Source organism: Chelmon rostratus, chromosome 12 (genome assembly GCF_017976325.1).
Source record: "Chelmon rostratus isolate fCheRos1 chromosome 12, fCheRos1.pri, whole genome shotgun sequence".
NCBI lineage: Eukaryota > Metazoa > Chordata > Actinopteri > Chaetodontiformes > Chaetodontidae > Chelmon > Chelmon rostratus.
This window is the reverse complement of record NC_055669.1, coordinates 20,751,974-20,774,361: the sequence shown is the minus strand read 5'-3', so window position 1 is coordinate 20,774,361 and position 22,388 is coordinate 20,751,974. Positions and strand designations below refer to the sequence as shown.

General features: G+C 43.0%; 1 protein-coding gene across 3 annotated transcripts in view; it reads left to right on the top strand.

Annotated features, from left to right (window-relative positions):
- LOC121614960 (microtubule cross-linking factor 1) overlaps positions 1-22,388 on the top strand; it is a 70,698-nt gene that overhangs the window by 45,201 nt on the left and 3,109 nt on the right. For 2 of the 3 annotated variants that reach the window (XM_041949068.1, XM_041949067.1), the window contains 7 exons: positions 390-614; positions 2,625-2,795; positions 6,833-7,000; positions 10,797-11,069; positions 12,515-12,856; positions 14,091-14,167; positions 14,700-16,263. In XM_041949068.1, the coding sequence (XP_041805002.1) occupies positions 390-614; positions 2,625-2,795; positions 6,833-7,000; positions 10,797-11,069; positions 12,515-12,856; positions 14,091-14,167; positions 14,700-16,263 (2,820 nt within the window). Of the gene's footprint in view, positions 1-389; positions 615-2,624; positions 2,796-6,832; positions 7,001-10,796; positions 11,070-12,514; positions 12,857-14,090; positions 14,168-14,699; positions 16,264-16,468; positions 16,494-22,388 lie in introns of all 3 variants that reach the window. The other variant, XM_041949069.1, reaches the window with a different exon arrangement.

Below are 22,388 nucleotides of genomic sequence, written 5' to 3'. Positions count from 1 at the left end.
GGTAGTTGTCTAGAGACGCCGGATGTTGATAACATGCCACATGCCACCACGGGCTCAGAGGGGAATAGCACGAGGATATCATAACAAAATATTGAAATATGAACGAGTTTCGCCGCAGATTATGCGTTATATAGAGGCTGCGCATGGATGCCCCGAGTACTGGCATTACACGGATATACGTGCCGCTCCTCTGGGGCTAATTTCTTCAAAACGACACCAAATGCCACCAAAGTTGTCTGCGTGAGTAAATGGTCGTATTTAATGCTACAAATAAGGTCCAGGTTGTGAAAAATGAAAGTTATCCTTTAACATTATAAAGTATCTGACAGATTTGAATGAAACCTTTTATTGGCTATGTGAATCAGTCTTCTCTCTGATCTGTCCGACAGCAGGAAGACGAGCGCTTGCGTCTGGAGGCCCAGCGTGGAGGTCTGGAGCTGCAGGGGCTCCAGAGTCACGAGGTGCCCTGGCCTCAGGAGAGAGCCATGCTGCAGCAAGAGGTCCGACTCTTCAGACGCAACACCATCATCTTCTACATGAAGCTCAGGTGGATCCTCATGCACTGGAGGCTTGGCCGCAAGGACGACTCCGGAGAGGAGCCCGTGCACCCGGAGGTGAGTCCGGGGTGTAATAGGTGGGGTCGGGCAAAGCGCGGTCCAGTATCAGGTTGTTGTTTGAGTCAAACTTTAGGAACAAGATGGCGAAAATGGCAGCACACAGTGACTCATCCTGAATCACTCTGAGGTGTTTCCCACCAGGATGCAGGAACATCTGCAGGACTGATTGATAGTCTGTTTCATCGAGCGGCTCCGTTTGTTGCTCAGCTTGTTGATTTAGCGCTCGATGCTTCACTCCTCCTGCTCCTGGTTTATTAAACTCCTAATTAGTTGCATTCGTGTTTTGCTGGTTTTGTTTTTCGGGGGAATGTTCACATGATGAGCATTTATATCTCTGCACAGCACCTCCCCAGACTCCACAGAGCACTTTGACCACCACTGTGAAGTGTTTTCCTCTTAATTTCCTGTGGATGGAGGTTAAATTCCTGTAATTGCTGCTCTTTTCTCATCTCTGCTAAATATCACTGCTTACACTGTCCATCCAGTTCCTCCTGTTCATACCAAACAAACGGCTTTTGTGGTTTCAGAAACAAAACACTCATCACTTTGTTTTGCTGTATAGTTTTTTCTTTCATCTCGGCTTGGGCACTTTTTATGTAGACCTATATTACCTCGATTGAAATGAATTTCATTTCTCTTGATCCTGTCCTGACTCATCAGTTTAATCATGCAGTATGTCGTCGTGAAACCTAATTTGCGCCTACAGATGGTGCAGCAGTACATCCTTGACTTGACATTGAATACTAACAGAACATTTTCTTAAGTTGGGTTTATTTTTAAAGCCCATAATCAGTTACAGTTTCAAGTGTGTCTCAGTTTTATAAACCAGGTGTAAACAAGAAAGAACAGCCCAGTTCCACTTTCCTCAGACTTTGACAAATTGATGCTCATTGCTGATTCGTCTGCAAGGGTTCAGTTCCTCTACATCTTTCTGCAGACTTGTAAGTCTGCAATTCTGCAGACTTTCTTAGAAATAACGGTGCCATAGTGCTCGGATGTTAAATTCAGACGAAATCCGAAATCATAAAAATGCCACAAGAAAAAGGGAAAAGCTGCCAAGGATAAGTTTGGGTTCATTATTTCAGCATCTTTTTATACATTCACTCCCTTTTGCATTGATCTCTATTGACAAAGGACGCTTAATGTAAAAATCCAACTATTATTTGACGTTAAAACTTACATGACTGCAAATAAACGATGAGGATAAAAAGAGCTTCAACACACACAAAATCAGGTGATCCGACTTCAGTTTTCTGCTGCAGTTTATTCTCTCAGAGCTCTGTTTCGTGAACCTCCAGAATGAGACACTCTTTGTAGTAAATCAGTGAGTTTGCCTGGACTGTAGACGAGTCGAAAGATATGTTGGCTGTTTTCCAAGGAGGGCTTCATAAATCTGCACTAATGAGTGAGAAGGCCGACCTGCAAGTGAGTCCTGAAGCCATTGGCCTAATATCTCAGATGATGCAAAACCTCTAAAGCACGTTGTCGCAGGCATTACTGCAGTCCGGCTCTTCGTTGTATGAAGACATGATCATGTTCGGTTAGTTAGTTCGGTTAGATCATGTTATGGTTCAGTGCTTCAGGTTTAGGAAAGACAGTGATTTCACTCTGCTCCTCCTGCGGATTTTTCCCATTATTCCCTTCTCTGCAGACCTTTACCTCATGTCTAATATTTGTGGTTTACAAACATCTCTTTCAAGACAAAGAAGGAGCAGCTTACCAGTGTCTTACAGGGAGCAGAGTGTCCAGTTACTGTACAAATGAATAAAATCATGTTGTGTGACTGTAATTGCTCACAAGTATGAATGTGTGACAGGTTGTTGGTGTGTATTAGCCCTGTCATGGTAAAAGACTGTAGATGCATCCAGGGTGTTTCTTTGCCTTTCGCCCATTGCATGCTGGGAAAGGCTCAGCGACTGTGAGCCTGAAACAGACCGTGTTGGAGCAGGAAAAAACGAGCGCATGAATGAAAACACAGGCTTTTCATGGCTGCATCATCTGTTCCAGTTCGAGAAGTTGGAGGGCATCCCAGAGTTGGGAGTGATAATGGAGCAGGCGGAGGGGGAGTCGGATCGAGACGACAGGCTGTGTTTACCGCAAACCCCAGGGGACGTCCCCGACACCGGGCCCATCATCCCTCTGCCGTCACCTGATCGACACCTGCAGCATCAAAGACAGGTACTCGCACAGTTACAAATCCTCCTCTGTTTTTTTTGTTTTTTTTTTAACATCATTAAAGGTGAGTTTACCTGCACGAAGGCTTCTACATCACAACACGGCTGATTAAGAAGTCTTCATGCAGATGAGCCTGGTGTGTTGACAAAGCAGCTGACGTGTGCAGGTCTAAATTTCCTGCTCCCGGCCTGCTCCCTGTGAGCGCTGCCATTGTTTAAGAAACATCCCTTCACATTTGTAAGATATTTGATGGAGCAGAAGCATCATTTCCTGGCTTGTCATACAAAATGTCATACAAATCTTTCATTAAATTTGAAGAATTTTTTAATCTGTCCAGTCTACTGTGTCCTGATTTGACTCAAGTAGAAAACTACTACTCATATGGGGGATGTAGTCTCAGGCATCCCAGACTCATGATGCTTTCATCTCCAATTAAATCTTGTTCAAGTATCTCTCTCTAACAGCAATGTTACAGCGCTCAAAGACTATTATTATTGAGCTTCAGTCATTTCACAATAGAGGATTTAATGCACCGTACTACACACACAAAATGTATAGAAAGATAAAAAAGTATATGAAAAAAATACTATATACTATATTTGCAAAATTATTATGCAGTTACATATATATACATATAAAAATAGACAGAACTAGTAGGAAGTTCTATTTTTTCTACTAAATTGGTGTATTGAAGGTTTGCACATTAGTCGTCGCCTTTCATTATTTTCCTCATTCATTTTAATTGTGTTCAAATGAATGTTTGGCAGCCGTTCATTATAGCTGCTTGGCATGCTATGCAGATGAGAATTTTGGCCTAGATAACTAGTTAGAGACACTAATTATTTTGAGTACACCCAGTTTTGGGCTCATTGTTCAAACAAAAACACGGACTCTCAGTTACATGCAAAGGAGACAAAAGGCGTTGTGTTCCTCAGGCTGCCCAATATTTCAGAGGAGGACGTTTCACCCAGACGTAGCGTGTGTTTAGATCTGCTTTCGGTACGTCTGTCGACCACTTTGCCCCTCTGTAAAAAGTAAAGTATGTAAGCGTTTTGGCTTGGATGCATTATTAAGCAGCCCTGAGTGCTCTACTTTGTCTCATGTTTTGATTTTTCCACGACGTCTTAAAAATGGTTTGTACAGTGATCTGACTGCGTTACTCTCTGAGCAGTTTTCCAGTTTTAACAAGCGTGCCCGGTAGAATATATTCAGCTTTATGCACGAGAGCAGAAATGCGGACTTGCTTTAGTAAGCATTTGCGCACATGGCTACGACAGCAGAGAAGAGCACAAGCACATCTGATAATTCCTGCAGCCAGAGTGAGATAATAATATGTTAAGCCATAAAGAGGTCATTGGAAGTTTTCAGTGAAGACTTGGAGAAGATTTTGTTAGTTTGGCAGCTCAGTGAGGGAAAAATCCTGATTCATTCCCTCTGGTACTGCCAATGTATGGTGCTGAAGTATATATAATTACTGTAAATACTGTAGATGAGATGATAAGACTGTGGTTGTGAACTTTTATCTCTTTCAGTGCAGGGAACTCTGCTCAGTGCGTTAAAATATATGTAAAAAGCAGTGTTACTCCAAACATGCATGTGAATTATTAAACATACTTACTGCGTCTTGCCAAAGCTCCCGGGTGCTGACTGCTGCTCCTTCATAGCTGCAGTGGATGAATTTCCCCATGGGGAAAGATAGAAAACAGCTTAGAGCCCATATGTGTGGAGCTGACATGTGATTCTAGCATCTTCTGATGGCAGTAGCTTGCCTTCAGCCCAGTCATTGGGTAGAATCTGCTGTGGCAGTATGCCGAATGTTGATGTCTACATGCTTTAAATGAAAGGGACGCTGTGGACCTTTTGACCATTTGGTACTAACGGGCTATTTTGATGTGTATTTTGTGCCAGAGAGAGTGTGTCTTGACTCTGTGTGCTCCAGGGTGAGGCAGCATGAGAGAGAGTGAAATGGATCATGGCAAAGCTGCTACGATCCAGTAGGTGGCGATAATGTAAAACACATAGATGCTAACCGCCATAAAACTCCAGAGAAGAAGAAGACTGTTAGCTGGTTCAGGTGGTCCAAGTTTTTTAAATTCATGCTATAATCTAAACCAGTTCCGTTCTTTTTCTCCTCATTTTCAGTCAGCTCTCTGTTGTCCACTGTCAAAGGCTAAATGCTACTGCTAGCTAGCAAACATTGGTGGAAACATTTAAGGTTTTCAACATATCTGCAAATGATTTGTGAAGAATGAGAAGCTTTCTACGTGTTCGTTAAGCTACACACAGGTTAATGTTGGTGAAAAACACGGAAAATAATATAATAATAATAGTATCTGTGTTTATTTACAAGAAAACACCACAGGGTACCTTTATCCTAAAATAAGCAAATAAGCTCATGAGTTAGCTAGCTACCGAGCTCTACTACTGGTCGACATGTTGTTTGCAAGATGGCTGCCTCACTCTGACCTTTCGATTGACACCCCGTTTGACCAATTAAGATCTTCCATTTCATTTATATAGCCGACAATAGCCAATGAGAGTCCGCAATGTCAGGAAGTGCCTCATTCTCTTCTTTTGTGCAAAGATCCAGCCTGTTGCAACCGTTTGTGCTGATGACCAGCGCTTCGTGTAGCCAATGAAATTCTGAAATGAAGATGTGCTGCTTCAGTGGGTAATTCACAGCCAAATAAAACAATTGAATGCAAATAAGGATATTAGACAGGGCTTGAAATGATAAACATAGTAAATGGCCTCAGTATAAAGACATATAGCCTAAATATGAGTATAGATACCCAAGACTGGCTAAATAGAAATATAGATCTTTATCTAGATAATTATAATAAATTGCCTTTTTTGGAGAATGTCTAGACATTAGAAAAACACACTGCATGTTGAATATTCATTCTGTTGTATTGTTATCAATTTTTATTGAATTTGGAACAAGGGTAAGACTTGTTTTCAAGCTAATACAGCAGTGGTCATCTGCAGGGAAAAAAATTGGAATTATTGGTAATTGTACAGGAATGGTAAAAGGTTAAAAATAAACCCCTATATTTGATTTTAAATCTTTTCTTCAAATATATTTGCACTAGATAATCAATGAATGAAAAATGTTTTTATGATACTCATAGTATTTGTATTTAGATACACGACAGTAGAACACTAAGAATAACAGGGTTGTTGTATCTGCCCTCATAAAAGAAAACCCAAGTGAGTTCCACTTAGGTGTATTTCCTGGTTATACTTAGACTGTATTGAAGTTCACTGGCCTTTTCGTACCTGAGCTTATATCGTGTTGTCAGCCTCGGCTGGCAGAGCCAGCGGTGCTGTAGTGATACCTCGAGGTGATGTTTTACTCACAGACTCCTTTGTGCTTCACTGCCTCCTGCCAAGACCTGAAGACTGTCTACAGCAGGACCACCAGAGGCAAACAGCTCTCCACACACCTCTCTGAGCAGACACTTCAGGAATAACATGCTGTTCTCTTCTCCGTGACCCAGTCGATGTCGTTGCTCGTATTGCCTGAAGCCATTTTAAACCCAAATGTAGATCTTAAATGTCAAAACTTTCTCAAACTCCCTGCATCACGGTTGGACTAAAATAAATCATCATCGTAGCTGTCCAACAGGTTTTTGTTGCAGCTTTAATTACTGCATTAGTCAGAGGTTCACAAGGGATTTCATTAATTTCAATTGAGGATTTTTGAGAGCAGCCTCATATTTACACCCATCCATACACACATGTTTTAATTCTTAATTGGTGTGAGTCATGCAAGGGTAGAAGGGAAAGGACAAGGATTTAAAAAACAAGACAAGAGATGTGAAGCATGATGGAGAAGTCAAGTCAAATTGATTTATAAAGCACTTACAAAGCAGGTTTGTCCTGAAGCGCTTTAAAGAGAAACAAAGGACAGAGACAGATAAAAACAGGAGACATCAAGATAAGGAACCTGCTGAACATGTGTCTGAGTGTGTGCTGGTTTAACCTTTCCTAAACGTGTTTTTATGCTGATGTTTCTCCTCTGAATTCCCTCCGTGCAGTTTGGGGAGAACCGGCAGGTGCTGCAGGCCCTGCGGACGCTGCTGGAGGAGTTTCGGGAGGAGCTGCAGGAGGAGGAGGCGCGGCGATGCCAACTGCAGCAGTCCTACGCCAATGACAAAGCTGCCTGGGAGGTCAAGTGGGCAGAGATGAAGTGCCAGGTCGCCCAGGTACAGATGGCGTCTCAGCGCCCACCTTAAAGGGACAGGACACAATCTGGTGTAGCAAGCAAGTGGTGCATTCAGGAAGCAGCAAGGCGACAGTAAACATGTTGTCTTCTCCACGGATGAAATCCCACTCAGGGCAAACCAGTAACAAGTGGAAAACAACAAATCTTTTTACTTTCCGACCTGTCGTTTTAGCCTCTCCTCTTCGGCCAATCAGTGTCATTTTGAAAGTGCAGCAATGAGTTGAAGTTGAGTATTAATCCATATCACATTCACCCCCCCGCAACCCTCAATAATTAAATTAAAAAGAGGAAGGACAGCTTCCAATAAGACAAAAAAAATGATGAATCACTCGCTTGGCACTATGTAATGGGTATATTCTGTAATTTGGCAAACTAATTAATTCAGCACTGTGCCTAATTGTTTGATATGCCTCTAAGCATTTCTTACCGAACTCAAAACAGCTGTGAAAGCGCTCTTTTATGTTCCTAATGGGAGTGTAAATACTTGGTAGATTAAGAGCAGACTAGCTTCATCTCAACTGATAGGAGTACATGAAAGCTGATACCAGTCATTTTGTACGGAGGTGGCTTATCGGTGATTTATGTCAATATCAAAAATATTTAAATTTGAAATTACAGTAAAGGCCCCTACAATTACAATTTTTCTGACACTGCTTGCATAAAACAACATTTACAACATAGTGGGACACTAAAACTCTTCACTGACACTCGAAGCAAAAGACCAGAATCAGCACACCCCACACCCTTAAAAACACAAGGAGCTGAGATGATGGAATACAGCCCAGAGTAACAGATCCAGATCCAGATAACAGGATTTTGACAGCTCTGGGAAGTTTGTGCAGTGATAATTGTTTAATTGTTTGAATCCTCTGTGAGGTAACCCTGCTCATGTTACTCCCTGTTAAGGCAGCCTGAGAGGCGGTTGGTGCAGCTGCATGTGTTGCTGTCAGCCCACTCGTCTCGGTCTTCCCAGGTCACATGTGTGGGGTGTCGGCACTGTGGGAAATTTCCAGATTCTACACAAAGTGCCTTTAGATTTACAAGTATAGACTGTTTCTATGTAGTTGTGTTCAGGACCAGCTTTGTTATATTGGAAGTGGACATTATAGATGTCTGTTGTGCCCCTCAGCTCTAACGAGCACCTGCTACTTGGTTTGCAATTTCACGGTAGACGAAAAGATCCAGTTTGCAATGAGAGGAAGTGAATCTGTCGGAGAGGCGCGGCGTGGCACAGAGGGATATTGAATCCTCGTTTTTTTGTGGTACAGATCGCCATCGCCGTCGGAGCCCCATTGTCTGCCGTGTCTGATTCAAGCTCCAGATTTTCTTTCCTCTCTTAGAGGCAGAGCACGATGGGGACAGGAAGCCAACAGTGTGTGGGGGGGAAACAGAGCTCACAATCAATTTGAGGATATTGAACATGTTGTTTCTTGACCACCGTGTTGGAGGATAAAATTTGAGACCAGAGATCAGTGTCTTCTGTCAGCTTTATCTGAGCTTCAGCTTTGGGAGCCAGTTCGGCAGTTTGAGTTATGGGAGGCTCTTTTTAACGCTCTTAATCTTCACAGCTGGTGCCTGCTTCATATCCTCCCACAGAGCAGAGGTCGCTGAGGGCCTCAACGAGGACTAATTTGCTTAGGTTCCTCTGATAACGTCGAATTCTTAACTTGCTCCGCTGTGCATCATTCTGATTAAGACTTCAGGAATATTCCTCTGAGCCGCTGGCTTTTTAATTCATGACTATTACACACTCCAGCAGAGCAGAGCAGAACTTGAGATTCCCCTCACCTGTGTATTTATATGTGGATACGAGTAGTGATTATTTTTGTCACCAGATATTAACGTCATTGCTAAGGCCGGTTCATGTTTCATACTCTGGTTTGGTCACGGTGCGAAGTCTCCTAAATAACTGTCTATATTTATAATGTCTTACATCTTGGCTCTCAGCATTCAGTCAGCAGCTATTACTGCACGTCATCCTCTTCAGTGTGTAATCAGTTTTAAACCCTGATATAAAAGTCCACAAGACAAACATTTATGAATGGGAGTTATGTAAGCCGATGTTTAAAGACAGCCTTGACTCGCTCTTCACACAGCTCCAGTACTAGAGACTCTGGTTTCTACCATTATGTCGCGGGATCAAAGCCCGTCTGAAGATTACAGAGCTCTGTTCTGCTTCCGGACTGGCTTCACTCTGTCGCTCTGCAACTTTGAAGATTTCTGCAGTGCGTCCGAATCCTCGGTTCACGTCCCCTCACCGGCGAGTGGTGTGAAATATGAATTTAGGATTGCAGCTCTCGCTCGCGTCTGGACTGTGTGTCCTTGTCGGCCACAAAACAAACAGTGAGAAATTTAGACTGAGAACAGCCCTGTGTGCGTAGACCAGCGCTGGATTGTAACTAAGTACGTTTACTCAAGCACTGTACTTAAGTACAAATTCAAGGTACTTGTACTTTATTACAGTATTTCCATTGTATGCAACTGTACACTGCTGCACCACTACAATGGTCTGACAGCTTGAGTTACTAGTTACTTTTCGGATTACAAGTTTTCATACCCTTCCAGTGAAAACCATGTATCTCCTTTCTTGATGATATTGAATTTGAATGTTTCTGATGAACTGAAAGATGAAGTACTCCTTTATTGGTTGGGAAGATTCTCCTATTTCTTAAGATGAATACACTCTTGGATCAGTTGTAAAATGCAGCATTACAAAGCTGAAAACAGGCTGTTTTTCTGAGGTCATGAAACTTTATTGAGATACGTGGTTCTCACAGGGCAGTGCGCCACAAACATATTCTGATCTTATAGAAGATGATGCATTGCTGTAGATTAAACTAGCCAACACTATATAAATTAGTTAAAATTAACTCGACCTTAAAGATCTACAGTAGTAAAAATATTAAAGTAGCAGTAATATTAATCAATAAACATTTTACTGCACTGTGAGTACTTCCACTTTTAATTCTGTAAGAAATACTCCTTTGTAGTATTAGTACTTTTACTAATGTAAAGGACCTGAATACGTCTTCAACCTCTGGCGTTGACACTAAAATACAACCCAGGATTTGTGAATTTGATTTGATTTGAATTTTGATTTCCATTTGTTCTCTTTGTGTTTATTTAGGCTGTTTGTCTCAATAAACAGCCACAGTGAAGCTTTTCATCACTGGCTTGTTCATAGTTTGTGTTAATTTGGTATCATGAGGAAGCCACTCATAAAAAGCTACACACTTTTTGTTGTTTATTTAATCTGCTTTGGCACTAATTTATTATTCTGTAGTTCTGTGAGCATTCAGTGGAACTCCTGTTTTCAGTTTTTTATTGTTTTAGTTTATGAAACCAAACAACAGATTTGACTGTTTGGATTTTTACAAAACTTTGATAAGTATTGATTTAATACAAAAACAGACCAAAACAAGTTCATTTTCTCACTTACCTCCAGCGTTATGCAGATACAGTTCTGGTTTTATGGGTGCATTTCAAAAGACTGTTTAGAAATTCGACAGCAGCATCTCTAACGTGTAACTAGTGTCCTTGTTACTGTGTGTAATCGACAAACCTTCCTGCACGCTGTTTTCTAGGGACTATTTCTTTGGTAAAACGTAGTTCCATCAAAAAAATGTGTTGCACTTTGGGTGAATTGACCCTTTAAGTTGAGTCTGCTGTTTTTCTTTGCTTTAATCATTAATATTTCTGTGTATATATACTGTAATAATAATGTTTGATAATGACTAATTAACACAACAATCGTTGTGTCTTTGCTCTTTGACCAGCTGGAGGAGGAGGCGCAAGGCAAGGTGCGAGGCGAAGCGCAGGGAGGAGAAGGGGAACTCGCCGCAGACCCCGAGTGGGCCCTGAACCAGGAGCGCAAGGAGCACCGGCGCCTGCTGGCCGAGAGCCACAGCGCCTCCCTGGACCTCCGCTGGAAGCTGCAGCACGGGGAGAAGCGGTGGGGCCGCGAGAGGGCCGAACTGCTGGAGCGCTTCGACCAGGAGCGGCAGGAGTGGGACGGCAGCATGAGGGAGCTCCACCGCAAGATGGAGAGGGTGAGAGGAGAGAGGAGGAAACAAAAAGAGGAGGAAGGGATGGCAGGGATGAGAGGAGGGGAAAGGATAAAGAGAAAAAGGCTTCTAATCCATGCTGTCTTAAAATAAGAGATTGAAATTTGATTCTTAAACTTTGGAAAACAGTAGTGGACAAGGTTCGTTTAGCGGCTGTTCAATCATATCAGCTGTCTCTAAGGTCAACAATCAACAATTTCAACCTTGTGAAGTCCTGAAATAATGATTTATTTCATTACCAATAATCTGTTTATTGTATCTGGTCTTGTTTTTCCCTCTTAAAAGATTGTTTAGTCTATAAAACGTCAGGATATAGTAAAAACAAAGCCCATCACAGTTTCTCAGAGCCCAAGCTAACGTCTTCATGGTGTTATATGTGATTAACAGTCTGAAACCCAAAGATATTCATTTTACAGACAGGTACAACAGAGAAAAGCAGCAAATGTTCATATTTGAGAAGCTCAAACCAGCGTATGTTTGGCTTTTTTACTTTATTGTACCTTATTAGTCTTTATCATACCATTTGTTTTTAAGATTGATGAGCTAAAACAAATAATTTAAAGACATCATCTTAAAATCTAGGACTTGTTGAAAGGCTTTTTTGACTATTTTCAACATTTTACTGACAAAGGATTCACAAAAATAATGATAATCAACAGAACAATGGCTAATAATAAGAATAATCTGTAGTCTCAGTGTATTAAACCATTCTTCTTCACAAACTTTACAGATCTAACTAGAAAAATACACCACAGCTCAAAGATCTGAAGGCTTTCCTTGTTAAGCAACGTATGTGGGTGTTTGTGCTCCAGTAGATACGAGAAACAGTGACAAAGCACCCAAGGCGATAAAAAAAATATGGAGGATTACTGAATAATTGATGTCCTTTGTGAGATTTAATTAGGCGGACTGCAGCGTCTCACCTCGCTTGTGTGTGATGTTCGGGGCAGGAGGCAGGAACAGGCACTGGTTAATACTAGCGTGAGAGTATTAACATATAAAGCAGGGACTGGAATAATAACAGGAACGCACTCTGGCTCAGTTTTACCGGTAAAAAAACTGCTGATGCACCGCTGAATAGAGACACAGAGCAGGAAGAGGAGATGCATTATTCAGCGATGTTGCAGCAAACGATAACTTTAACCCTGAGCTGGAAGAAAGCCACTTAACTCCATGTCACTTGTTATAAATCCTGAGGTTTGCAACAGGTGAGCCCTACAGTCACTCACTACTGCCATCTTTGCCTAAAGGTGGGCTGGCCATCATTGAGTTCTGAATGTGTCCCCAACGTGGACCGTTAACTGAAGGTTCAGACAGCAGCAGTGTTTGAAATTGAAGATCTTATACCAGTTTCAGATGCATTATGTCATACCAGTCTTTGAATAGTGCAGGTGCGGTCACCTCATACTCGTATCTCATTCTTTGTGCAGATGCAAAGAGAGCTGAACACCCGGCGCGCCGAGAGCATAGACGTCAAAGATGGCGGCTCAGGCCACAGAGGTGTGTTTTCCCCTCAGGACAGTCCCCGCAACGCCCCCCGCTCACCTCGCTCCCCACGCTCCCCCTGTACGTCCACCCCTGTCCCCGTCCACCCCATGCGCTCCCACTCCGACTCTGAGGCCATGCTGGAGGAGCAGGGGGCCGCGATGAGGCTGAAAGGCCCGACGGAGAACTTGTTCCTGGACGCGCTGTCTCTGGACCCCCTCAGTGGCCTGGAGGTCCCACCACCCTCCAGATTGGAGAGTGAGAAGAGGTTCCCCTGCATGAAGGAGGTAACACATGCACCAGTCAAATAAAGATGTAGCGCTTTGACATATAAATGTTCGATGTTCCCCTCAGGATGAGGCGTAGTCATTTTTGTGATCTGTTAAATTTTCATCTAGCGCCACCATCAGGTCAGAACATTCATGGGTTTAAGGCCAAATGCCTGTAAAACTAATGACGTTACCATCAACCTCATCTTTACTTTGTGTTTAGTGCTAATTAGCGAATGTTACCACGCTAACACTGTAATCTAAGATGGTGAACACGTTAAACATTATACCTGTTAAACGTCATTGTCAGAATGTTAGCAAGCAGGTGTTAGCATTTAGCTCAAAGCACTGCTGTACAGGCTCGTGCTGCTAGCACGTCTGCTGACTCTTAGCCTTGTTTAAGAAAAAAAATGTGAAACCAGCTTTTCAAATGAAGAATTTGATGCTTTTCTTTCTCATACATGGAAGTAAACTTGTTATCTTTGGGTTTTAGACTGTAATGTGTCACACAGTAGCCATTATGTAGTGAATGTAACGGCAGGTCAAAGGTCAAAGGCTAGTAGATTAAAACATTTTGTGTTTTTAACCTTTATCTATCTCAACACGCTATCTGAACTTTCTGTCTTTGAAGGGCTTCACAGCACCAAGTAAACATAAAATGTCCAAAACCCCTTCTCCCCTGTGGAGAAAACCCAGTCTTAGCTGCTCAGGTGGAAGTCTGTTCTTCTTAATATAAATGAATCTAAATGCAAAATCTAATTTAAAATAAACCCTTTGGAACAGACCCCTTACACTGTGCTTTAATTTTAGCTGAGAGAAATATCTTCATTAGTAACTGTGTGTGCAGTAAACAGTGTAACGAGTTAATTTCTTCTCATTTGATTTTCATTACCTACTTTATCAAAATAAGTTGAACTTGAGATTTAACATTTATTAGAAGCATCAAGTAAGACTTTATATTAAAAGAATATTACAATCTGAGGCGAATCAGTCTCTCAAATTAGTTGTTAATCATTGGTACGCTTTTAACATCCAAAACAAAACATATATGTGGCATTTTGTATGTAAATTAAAGACCTCTCTAAACTGTGGTGCTAAAATGAAGCTAACATAATTTGTTGTTTTAGCTGTTGTTTTGTTCTAGATTTCCCAGTTCTGTTCCCTGAAAGGCAGATATTCACTCATTTCAAAATACACTACGGCCATTCTTTCACCGCTTAGTGATACGATTGTTTTATTTGTTGTGTTTCAGGCTCTAAATGAGATTTCGGAGAGAGAAGGCGATCCCGAGTACCCAGAGGAGGAGATGGGCGGTGGGAGTCTGCTCAGGTAACCTCATGACAAGACTTCAAGTCAAACTGAGTTCAAAGAGAGTTTCAGCAGTCAAATTATTCTTTTAAAAGCTGATGCATTTTCATAGATGTCAACAGTAAATACATCAGCAAGAACTGGTCTGACTGGCGGCAGATTATTCAGCCTCCTGCTGCATTTTGCCTGCTCATACATACACATTGATCCCAGTGGAGATCGGCTGTGGATTCTATTAACTGTTACTTGAAGTGACAGTGAGTTTCCCCCTGGTGACTTTTCTTTGAAAGTTTCTTTTATGGCGAGGAAGTGATCCAGAGCGCTGTGTTGTTAAATAATTCAGATAGTTTTAAAACATTGAAAGATATTAAGTAGATTCTTAAAAGACATACACACATATTTGGGTTTTTTTTCTGCAGCAGGAATATAAAGGAGACGAGAGCATCACGGGTGATGTTTTACTTCAGTGTGTCAGTAGAGGTTATTTTTAATGAGCTCTGAACTGTGTGTGTGTGTGTGTGTGTGTGTGTGTGTGTGTGTGTGTCCTGTGCAGAGCCAAGTCAGTGTGCTCCATGAGTGACTTCCAGCGGTTGATGGACAGCTCGCCGTTCCTGCCTGACAAGACTCGCCATGGTGATCAGGGCCAAGACGACATCACCCCGCCGCTGTCCCCGGACGACCTCAAGTACATTGAGGAGTTCAACAATAAGGGCTGGGACTTCCCATCATCCACCTCTGGCCCGGGTCCCGCCCGGGAAGTGTGGACAGACAAAACCCCCGAGGCCCGGGGAGGGGAGCCCGTTCTTGATCCATTCCAGCCAGCCTCCTGGTTCCTCACCACCAGCGCCACCCTGACCACCAGCACCCTGAGCAGCCCTGAGCACTGCCACAAGTCCCCGCTGAGGGGCAACGGAGCAGGGGCGGCAGGGGTGGGAGTGGAGCACTGTGGGGTTCACATCCTCCACAGCCCCACCAGACCTGGGGCAGCTGAGCGTCCTACTGCCCAAGACCCGGACTTCCTGTATGCTAAAGGGACCAAAGCCAGGGGGGGAGGAGAGGCTGGGGTGGGAGCCAGCGGGCCAGATGAGGTGTTCAGCAGTGGGCGGTGGGCATGTGGCCTTCTGGAGAGTGGGGGATTGAGGACTTCTCCTAACCAGTCTCCTATCTGCCCCACAGTGGGCTACACCTCCTCTCTGGAGCTCCAGCTCTCCAGAAACATGAGTGATGACATGAAGGAGGTGGCGATCTCTGTGAGGAACGCAATCCGCTCTCCGCCAGGGCCCGTCGTGAGGGACTCTGCCTGCCAGACCAACGGATTCACCACGCGAGGCACTCAGACCACCCAGACTATCAGTGTGGGTCTGCAAACGGACCTGCTGAGGAACCTGACCAGCAGCCCCCACCGTTGCCTCACCCCGAAAGGTGGCGGCACGCCTATATCTTCCCCGTCGCGCAGCCTGAGGAAGGTTCCGTACTCTCCTGTCGTCCAGAGCAAGTTTGAGCGACCCTGCTGCTCGCCAAAGTACGGCTCGCCCAAGCTCCAACGCAAACTGTCCACATCCAACAAGGCTGATCTACCCAATGCCAGCCGCGCTCCCACCCCCACCACGCCGCAGAAGGGCAACAACGAGTCGGCGTGGGCCCGCTCCACCACCACTCGCGACAGCCCCGTCCATACCACCATCAACGATGGCCTCTCCAGCCTCTTCAACATCATCGACCACACCCCAGTGGCCTACGACTCCATGCAGAAATTCAACAAGTCCCCCAGTCGCTCCCGCCCCGCCCCTCCCTCCACCGCCGAGCCCAGCCCCGCTCAAGACCCCAGGAACGTGCAGGAGTGCTCGCGAGCTGCTCGCGGGCGCTCGCCCAGCCCCGTGCAGCTGATAGTGGAGACGCAGGGGGACAAAAACCCAGAAGTGGTGAGCATACGGCAGGACCTGTCGGCCCCGCCGGGCTACACGCTGGCTGAAAACGCAGCCCGCATCCTTAATAAGAAGCTGCAGGAGCAGGGCATTAGAGAGGAGAGGAGGCTGCAGGCTGGAGGACAGAGCAGCCACAGCAGAGACAGCAGCAGGCAGGCCGACTCAGACAGAGGACAGTCTGGATGTATGGAGGTAAATATACAGGCGCACTGGATTCCCCGCTTCATCATTCATTTGATCTGGGGCCCGTGTTTTATGACACAAAGATATTTATGACTTTGCTTCGGATTGTCCTTAAAATGGTTGAAGACAAACTTTCAAGCATCTGTGTTTAATCAGAGAAAAAGCTAATCAGCTACGTTACAATATCACTAAAATGTTAATGCTTTTTTCTCAGATCGAAAGCACTGACTGATGCAATGGTAATGTCAAAATATTTGACCCTCTTCAATGATACTGAGCTTTCCTTCTTTGCTGTATGTAGACACTCTTTAAGGTTTCTTCTTCTTCTGTACTTTCTTCTTCACTGTAGTGACTTTCTTGTAGTGTGGCTTTTATTTCTTTGCTTTAACTATCACGGAGGCCCGACCGAAACCTGATCTATGTGCCTGATAACTGGAGAAATGAAATTAATGATCTCACAGTGATGATCTAAGTGGGATCGTAGTTGCAGAGCTACATAATTCATCATTATCAGCACTCCCCAATTAAATGTTCAACCACAATTTTAAATGGTTCCAGTTTTTGAAGCAATCTGATCTTCCCTATACCAAAATAAACCAAGAAAAGCTCTACTTTTACTGGTGAAATCAGCGCACTGACACGTCGGTCGGGCACGTTTCACCACCCATTCAGCTGACCTGTGGGAACAATAAATTCAGACGGCAAACCGTCTTTCTGGTCATGTTTAAATGATGAAGCAGAAAGAGAAAATGCATTCACTGTATGTGCTGGCACGCCTCTTATTTGGCTCTCCACAGACACAGATTAAAACTTCAAAAAAAGTAGGTCACGCAGTATGAAAGCTGTACATTAAAACAATGCACCAAACATGTACTGTATACATGAAATGATAACATGAACAGTAAGCAACATAATCCCACATATGGTGATTAGTCCGTCCACTAACATCAGGGTTTCACCAGCTGCTGTTCACTGATCTGCAGAACAGACAGACAAAGATTAGAGTCTGATATGTGATTTTATGGATGACGGCGGAGTGTGTGTTCCCTGCAGCCGCTCGCTAAACGATGCCGTGACTTCTGTGGATGGTGGTCACAGCTTGAACAGAGCAAAGTAATGGACTGTGACCACCCTTAAGCAAGCAACATGTCAGTGTTGTAATGCAGACTTGGATACGGATCATGTATTATTGTTTTTTTTGTGTGTGCTTCAAATGGATACACACAGAAGTGGGGGGAAAGGAAAACATCGTCATAGCAGACGACCTTAAAACCATTTCAGTTAACGGTACTTGTGATTTAATGTTACGATAGCTTTGTGCGTCGTGAAGCTGTTGATCTACTGGAAAAGTTTCAAAAGTAGACTCACTTGAGCTATGAGCTATAAGTAGACTATAAAACAGAGACAAACAGCAAATTTTCACATTGAACCAGCAAATATTTGTCATTTTTGCTTGATAAAAGACCTGAATAACTGATCATTTATCAAAATTAGTGTCAATCAATTTTCTGTCAATTGACTAATCAATTCAGTGACAAATTGTTTTAGCTCTAATGGAAATAAAACAGCGGTCCCCATTCAAACATTTTAAGTTTCTACTGTTTTGTGATACAGCAAATTATCTAGAAACCACTAGATAAAACCACTGAGATATGTTCAAGATAAACTAATAGAGTATATAACAGAGAAAAACAGCAGATTCTCACAATGTGTGAAGCTGAAATATGCAAATGTTTGGTATATTTGCAAATTGTTGATTTATTTTCTGTCCGTCAACTGGTTGATATATTGACTAAATATTTCAGCAGTGCAGTGGTTGAAATACCTGTAAAATCAAGGTACTTCATCAAATTGAGTGGAAAAAATCCTTAAATTCAATATTGCCATGAAGCAGCCGTGCTCGCTGATTTGCAACAGTGCGTGTTTAAAACTTCACCGCCGTGCGTCGTGTCACCCAGCTCTAGCTTCGTTGATTTGCAGCCGCTCATACAGAATATCTGGTTGTTTCCGACACTGTGACTGGCCTGCGTGCACCTACATCAAGGTCGACGTCCCGGTTCCCCTTGTGTTTTTTCCAGGTCTTTAGTGAATGGGTGTGTGTTTACTGCTGTCTGTGTGTGGCCTGCAAGCTGAAACCAGCCACCTTATTACTCCTGGTCAACCTCTCTGCCTTTGATATGCCAGACTTATTTTCCTCTTTGCCCGATTTTACCGATTAACATTTCCCACTCTATCTTCCCTCCTCCTCCCCCCTCTCTCCTCCCCTCTGGGCTCTATCTCTCCCACCTCCTCCCTGTCCGCTGTGCTCTGATCCAGAACCACACTGTCATACTAACAACTCCTTGGGGACTCTAACTCTGCTTGTCTCCATGATGTAAGTTCCTCTTCCTCCTCCTCTTCCTCTACGACCTTTGGCAGTGGGTTCACAAGCCACACGGACCCCTCACCTCACGCCCCGCAGACCTCCCCCCTTCTTCACCCTCTTCATTAATGCATGCTTCACAGGACAGCAGAGTGACAGTGTGTGAAGCCATCGGAGTGGTGTCAAAAGTTGTGCAACGGCCATCCATCTGTTTCTTCGTGTTAATGCACGCATGCTTAGTTTGTTTAGTACAGATCATCCGTTTTTTTTAAAGGACCATAATAGTGTTTTTGCATGTTCTAGTCCATTAACCATAAATCACATCGACTATTTTCCAATGCCATACCATACATTTATAGATTAATGATTGAAATTAAATATTCCGCCAGTAATATCGGTATGAAAATCAACTTCGGGACACGACCATGAGATGGGTAATCAGTTACAACAGACATTTAGTATCAGTGAGGTGCAGAAATGTGAGAAATGTTCATTACTGATGTGATTAATCTGTCAACAGGACAGCTTGAAAAGCTACGTCAATAGCTGTGTCTGAAATCATCAGCTCATTCACTTTTCAATACTATACAGGGAATTTCAGATTCGACCTAAAAACCGCTAACTTTGACGTTAGCCTGCATGCATTAGCTTAGCTGACTACTAGCTAATGTAGGCTGCTTACATTAGCCAAGGCTGGTTCCTAGAGACAAACCTGGAAGATAATAATACATGAAAATCAATTTTGGACACTAATCTTTCGTTTTTTTTTTCTGTCTTTACAATGCGTGGTGTAAGCTAAATGCTGGTTAACAAGCGAAACAACACTACAGACTAGCAAACACGCTACATTTGTCTCTTTCAGGCATAGCTATTATCTGTTAATAAAAAATATTTCAAATTTAACATCCTTTAGTGAGCTAATGTCAGCCTATCCCAGAAAGTCGCACACAATTTTAGTCAAAGTTAAATCATCAACTCATTCAAGTCGCAATTTAAAAAAGAACACTCTGAAAAATGTGAGGTAACATTAGCATTAGCTCAAGTTATTGTCAAATGCTGGTTCAGGTTTCTTGCTTGGATTAAGTAAGAACTCAGAATAACTAAATTACTGTGGACAGACAGTTGAATAATAAAAAAAAATAGCCAATGCTGACATTAGCCAGCTAGTGTTACCTGAGCTGATGTGTAATAGTTTATTGCTAGCTAACGTAGGTGGCTAGTAAGACAAACAATAAGCTAACATCAGTATTCCTTCACTGATGCAAATCTGAGTTTCTGGTAATCAAACCTGTGATGTGGGACATAAAGTCACAAACACGTTTAATTTTCAGTATAATTCCTGCTGTCTGCTCTAGATTAGCATGTTAGCAGCGTTGCTTTGCAAAAAAAACCTAAAACATCAACTGTTTTCAAGTTTCAGCAGGTTGATTGTCATACCACAAAGAAACAAAATGAAACCAGTTTGGCGGTAATATTACATATAGATATATACAATTTGCAATTAATGCAACAGATCCTGCAAAACTGATGGTATGGTCCTTTAAAACAAACTCACAAACTCAGTTCACGTGACTCACGGAGTCACCAGATTGTGTCTTGATTACTGATCATAAAAAATATGAACCGGTAAATATGACTGAGAAAAGACGACTCTTTTGGAGGTTTCACACATTCCACAGCGCAGGTCGTTTGTTGTCTTTTGGGATCTGTATGGCTTTATCCGGATTATTCTAACATTGTGTTTCTACCAGGTCCTCCTCTTTGTGTCACCATGTGTGCGACTGGATGGACTGTGATGTTTTGTTGTGATGTTTTACTTTTTTCACTCTTTTGTCCACACAGTGTTTTCTTTCCTTTTCCCTCTTCCAGTTCCCCTTAGCCATGTCCTCTCACACTAACCAGTCCTCCAAAGACTAACTGAAGAAGACAACTGCTAACACTCATCACTTTCTATACTCTGTTACCTGTCGGGGTCGTGTTTGATGCCTGGTGGATATTAACTGGTCACTCTGGTCCATTTTGCATGCTTAAAGGAAAAATCCACCATTAGATGCTCTTACACTGTTATACAACATATTACAGCCTGTCAGTGCCTGTTTATGAGGAGGGCAGGAATTAAGTTTTCTAGTTTCCCTCAGCCTCCCTCGACTGCTTGTAATTCAGTTAGCGATTTCTGACATTCCACAAAATTTGAACACAAAATATGCAGAATAAACGTCTAAACTTTTGACATGTAGGTGTGGGAGGTGGCTGGAGCAAACAGTCTCCAGACTGTTTTGATCACTGCTCGCTGATGCGTTCAAGGGCTTGGAAGAACCTTTGAGATTTGAGTGTCGGCTGCTAATAAGCATTACAGTAATTAGTTAAAGCTAAAGTCAAACGTGCAGACAAAATGAAAACATGGTTATTGTGAGAAAGATGAAGTGAATTTGATGTAAAATGCGGCAGACTCTCTCCGAGAAAAACAAAAAGATGACATTTGGTCTGGTTGCCAGCAAAGTCTCGAGACGTATTCGCTTGTGTGTTCGCTATTTCCCTGCGTAATTCGTGCGTACCTAAAGTAACAAAGAATATATCCATTAACCGGCAGATGGGTGGAATAGAATAAAATATCTCCCTTGAGAACTTTAAATTCTGCACAATGTGTAATTAAACGAGTCGCCAAGTGTATTTTAAAGCCACAGAAGATATAAACTTTCTGTCATTGTTGCAGACATTTGTACAGAGTCTGCTGCTGCCTTCACTTCACGGCCTGATATACTGTCAACCTCCGACTGTGGCATTCATCTCTGAGGACACACACACAAGCACTGCTCTGAGGGAACACAGGTCGCCATGATGCATGCTGAAATGTGTAGTTTAAAGCAAGTATACTGTATTAGTGCTGCTAGTGAAGAAATGGCCTTTCCTGCCTGTTCTGCGGTGCAGCTCTTCCTGTTTTATTGGCAACAGCTGATGCAGAGTGGTCAGTCTAGACTCAAACCTCATAGTGATTCTCATTTATTTTATTCTCATTGTATGTGTTAGCATAACTCCGATGTTGATCCTGATGTTTTAGAAATGTTGCAGTATCCATGGTGGCAAAAAGGAACAAAATGTGCCCACAGATGCAAACACATGATCTGTTTTTACAGTGTCAAGGTGTTTTAAGGTGGATTTCTCCTTTAAGGTAGAAGCTACTGAGAAGTCAGGGTTGATGTGAAGTTGTTTACGTTGCTGTCCTCAGTAGCCACTCCTGCACACTGACTTCCTGTACGCATTACTGGTGCATGATCTGTGGCGTTGTGTGATCTGATGTATTAGTATCACATGAGGGATCTTGTATTAACCCACAAGCCGCCCATTAAACAACCACTTGTCTGTATTTCCGGTGTGTACGCAATCCATCACTTGTATTCGTAAACAAATTATTTATTGATGGAGACGCCACTCATCCGTCTCTGTGGCTTGTTCAGCAGATTGTGGATCCATCTTTTCCATCCATCTGACTTCTTTTTCCTTCAGTTCATCCTCTCTCACGCCACCGCAGCCTCAATGCCGTGTATTTTTAGCAGAACTAGATTGTTGCTTTGCGGACTCGACGCCCCACCATCCTTCAGCCGAAATCTAACGCCTGGAGATGAGTTATTTATAAATCAGGACAGTGGTGTGATGTCCCGGCGTGATCGTTCACTCAGTCACACTTCGACATCATTCTGAGGGGGAAAGAATCTCACCCACAGACTCTCTCCTCTCATCTTATCATCCTCTTTTTCTCGCTTTTGCTGTTTCA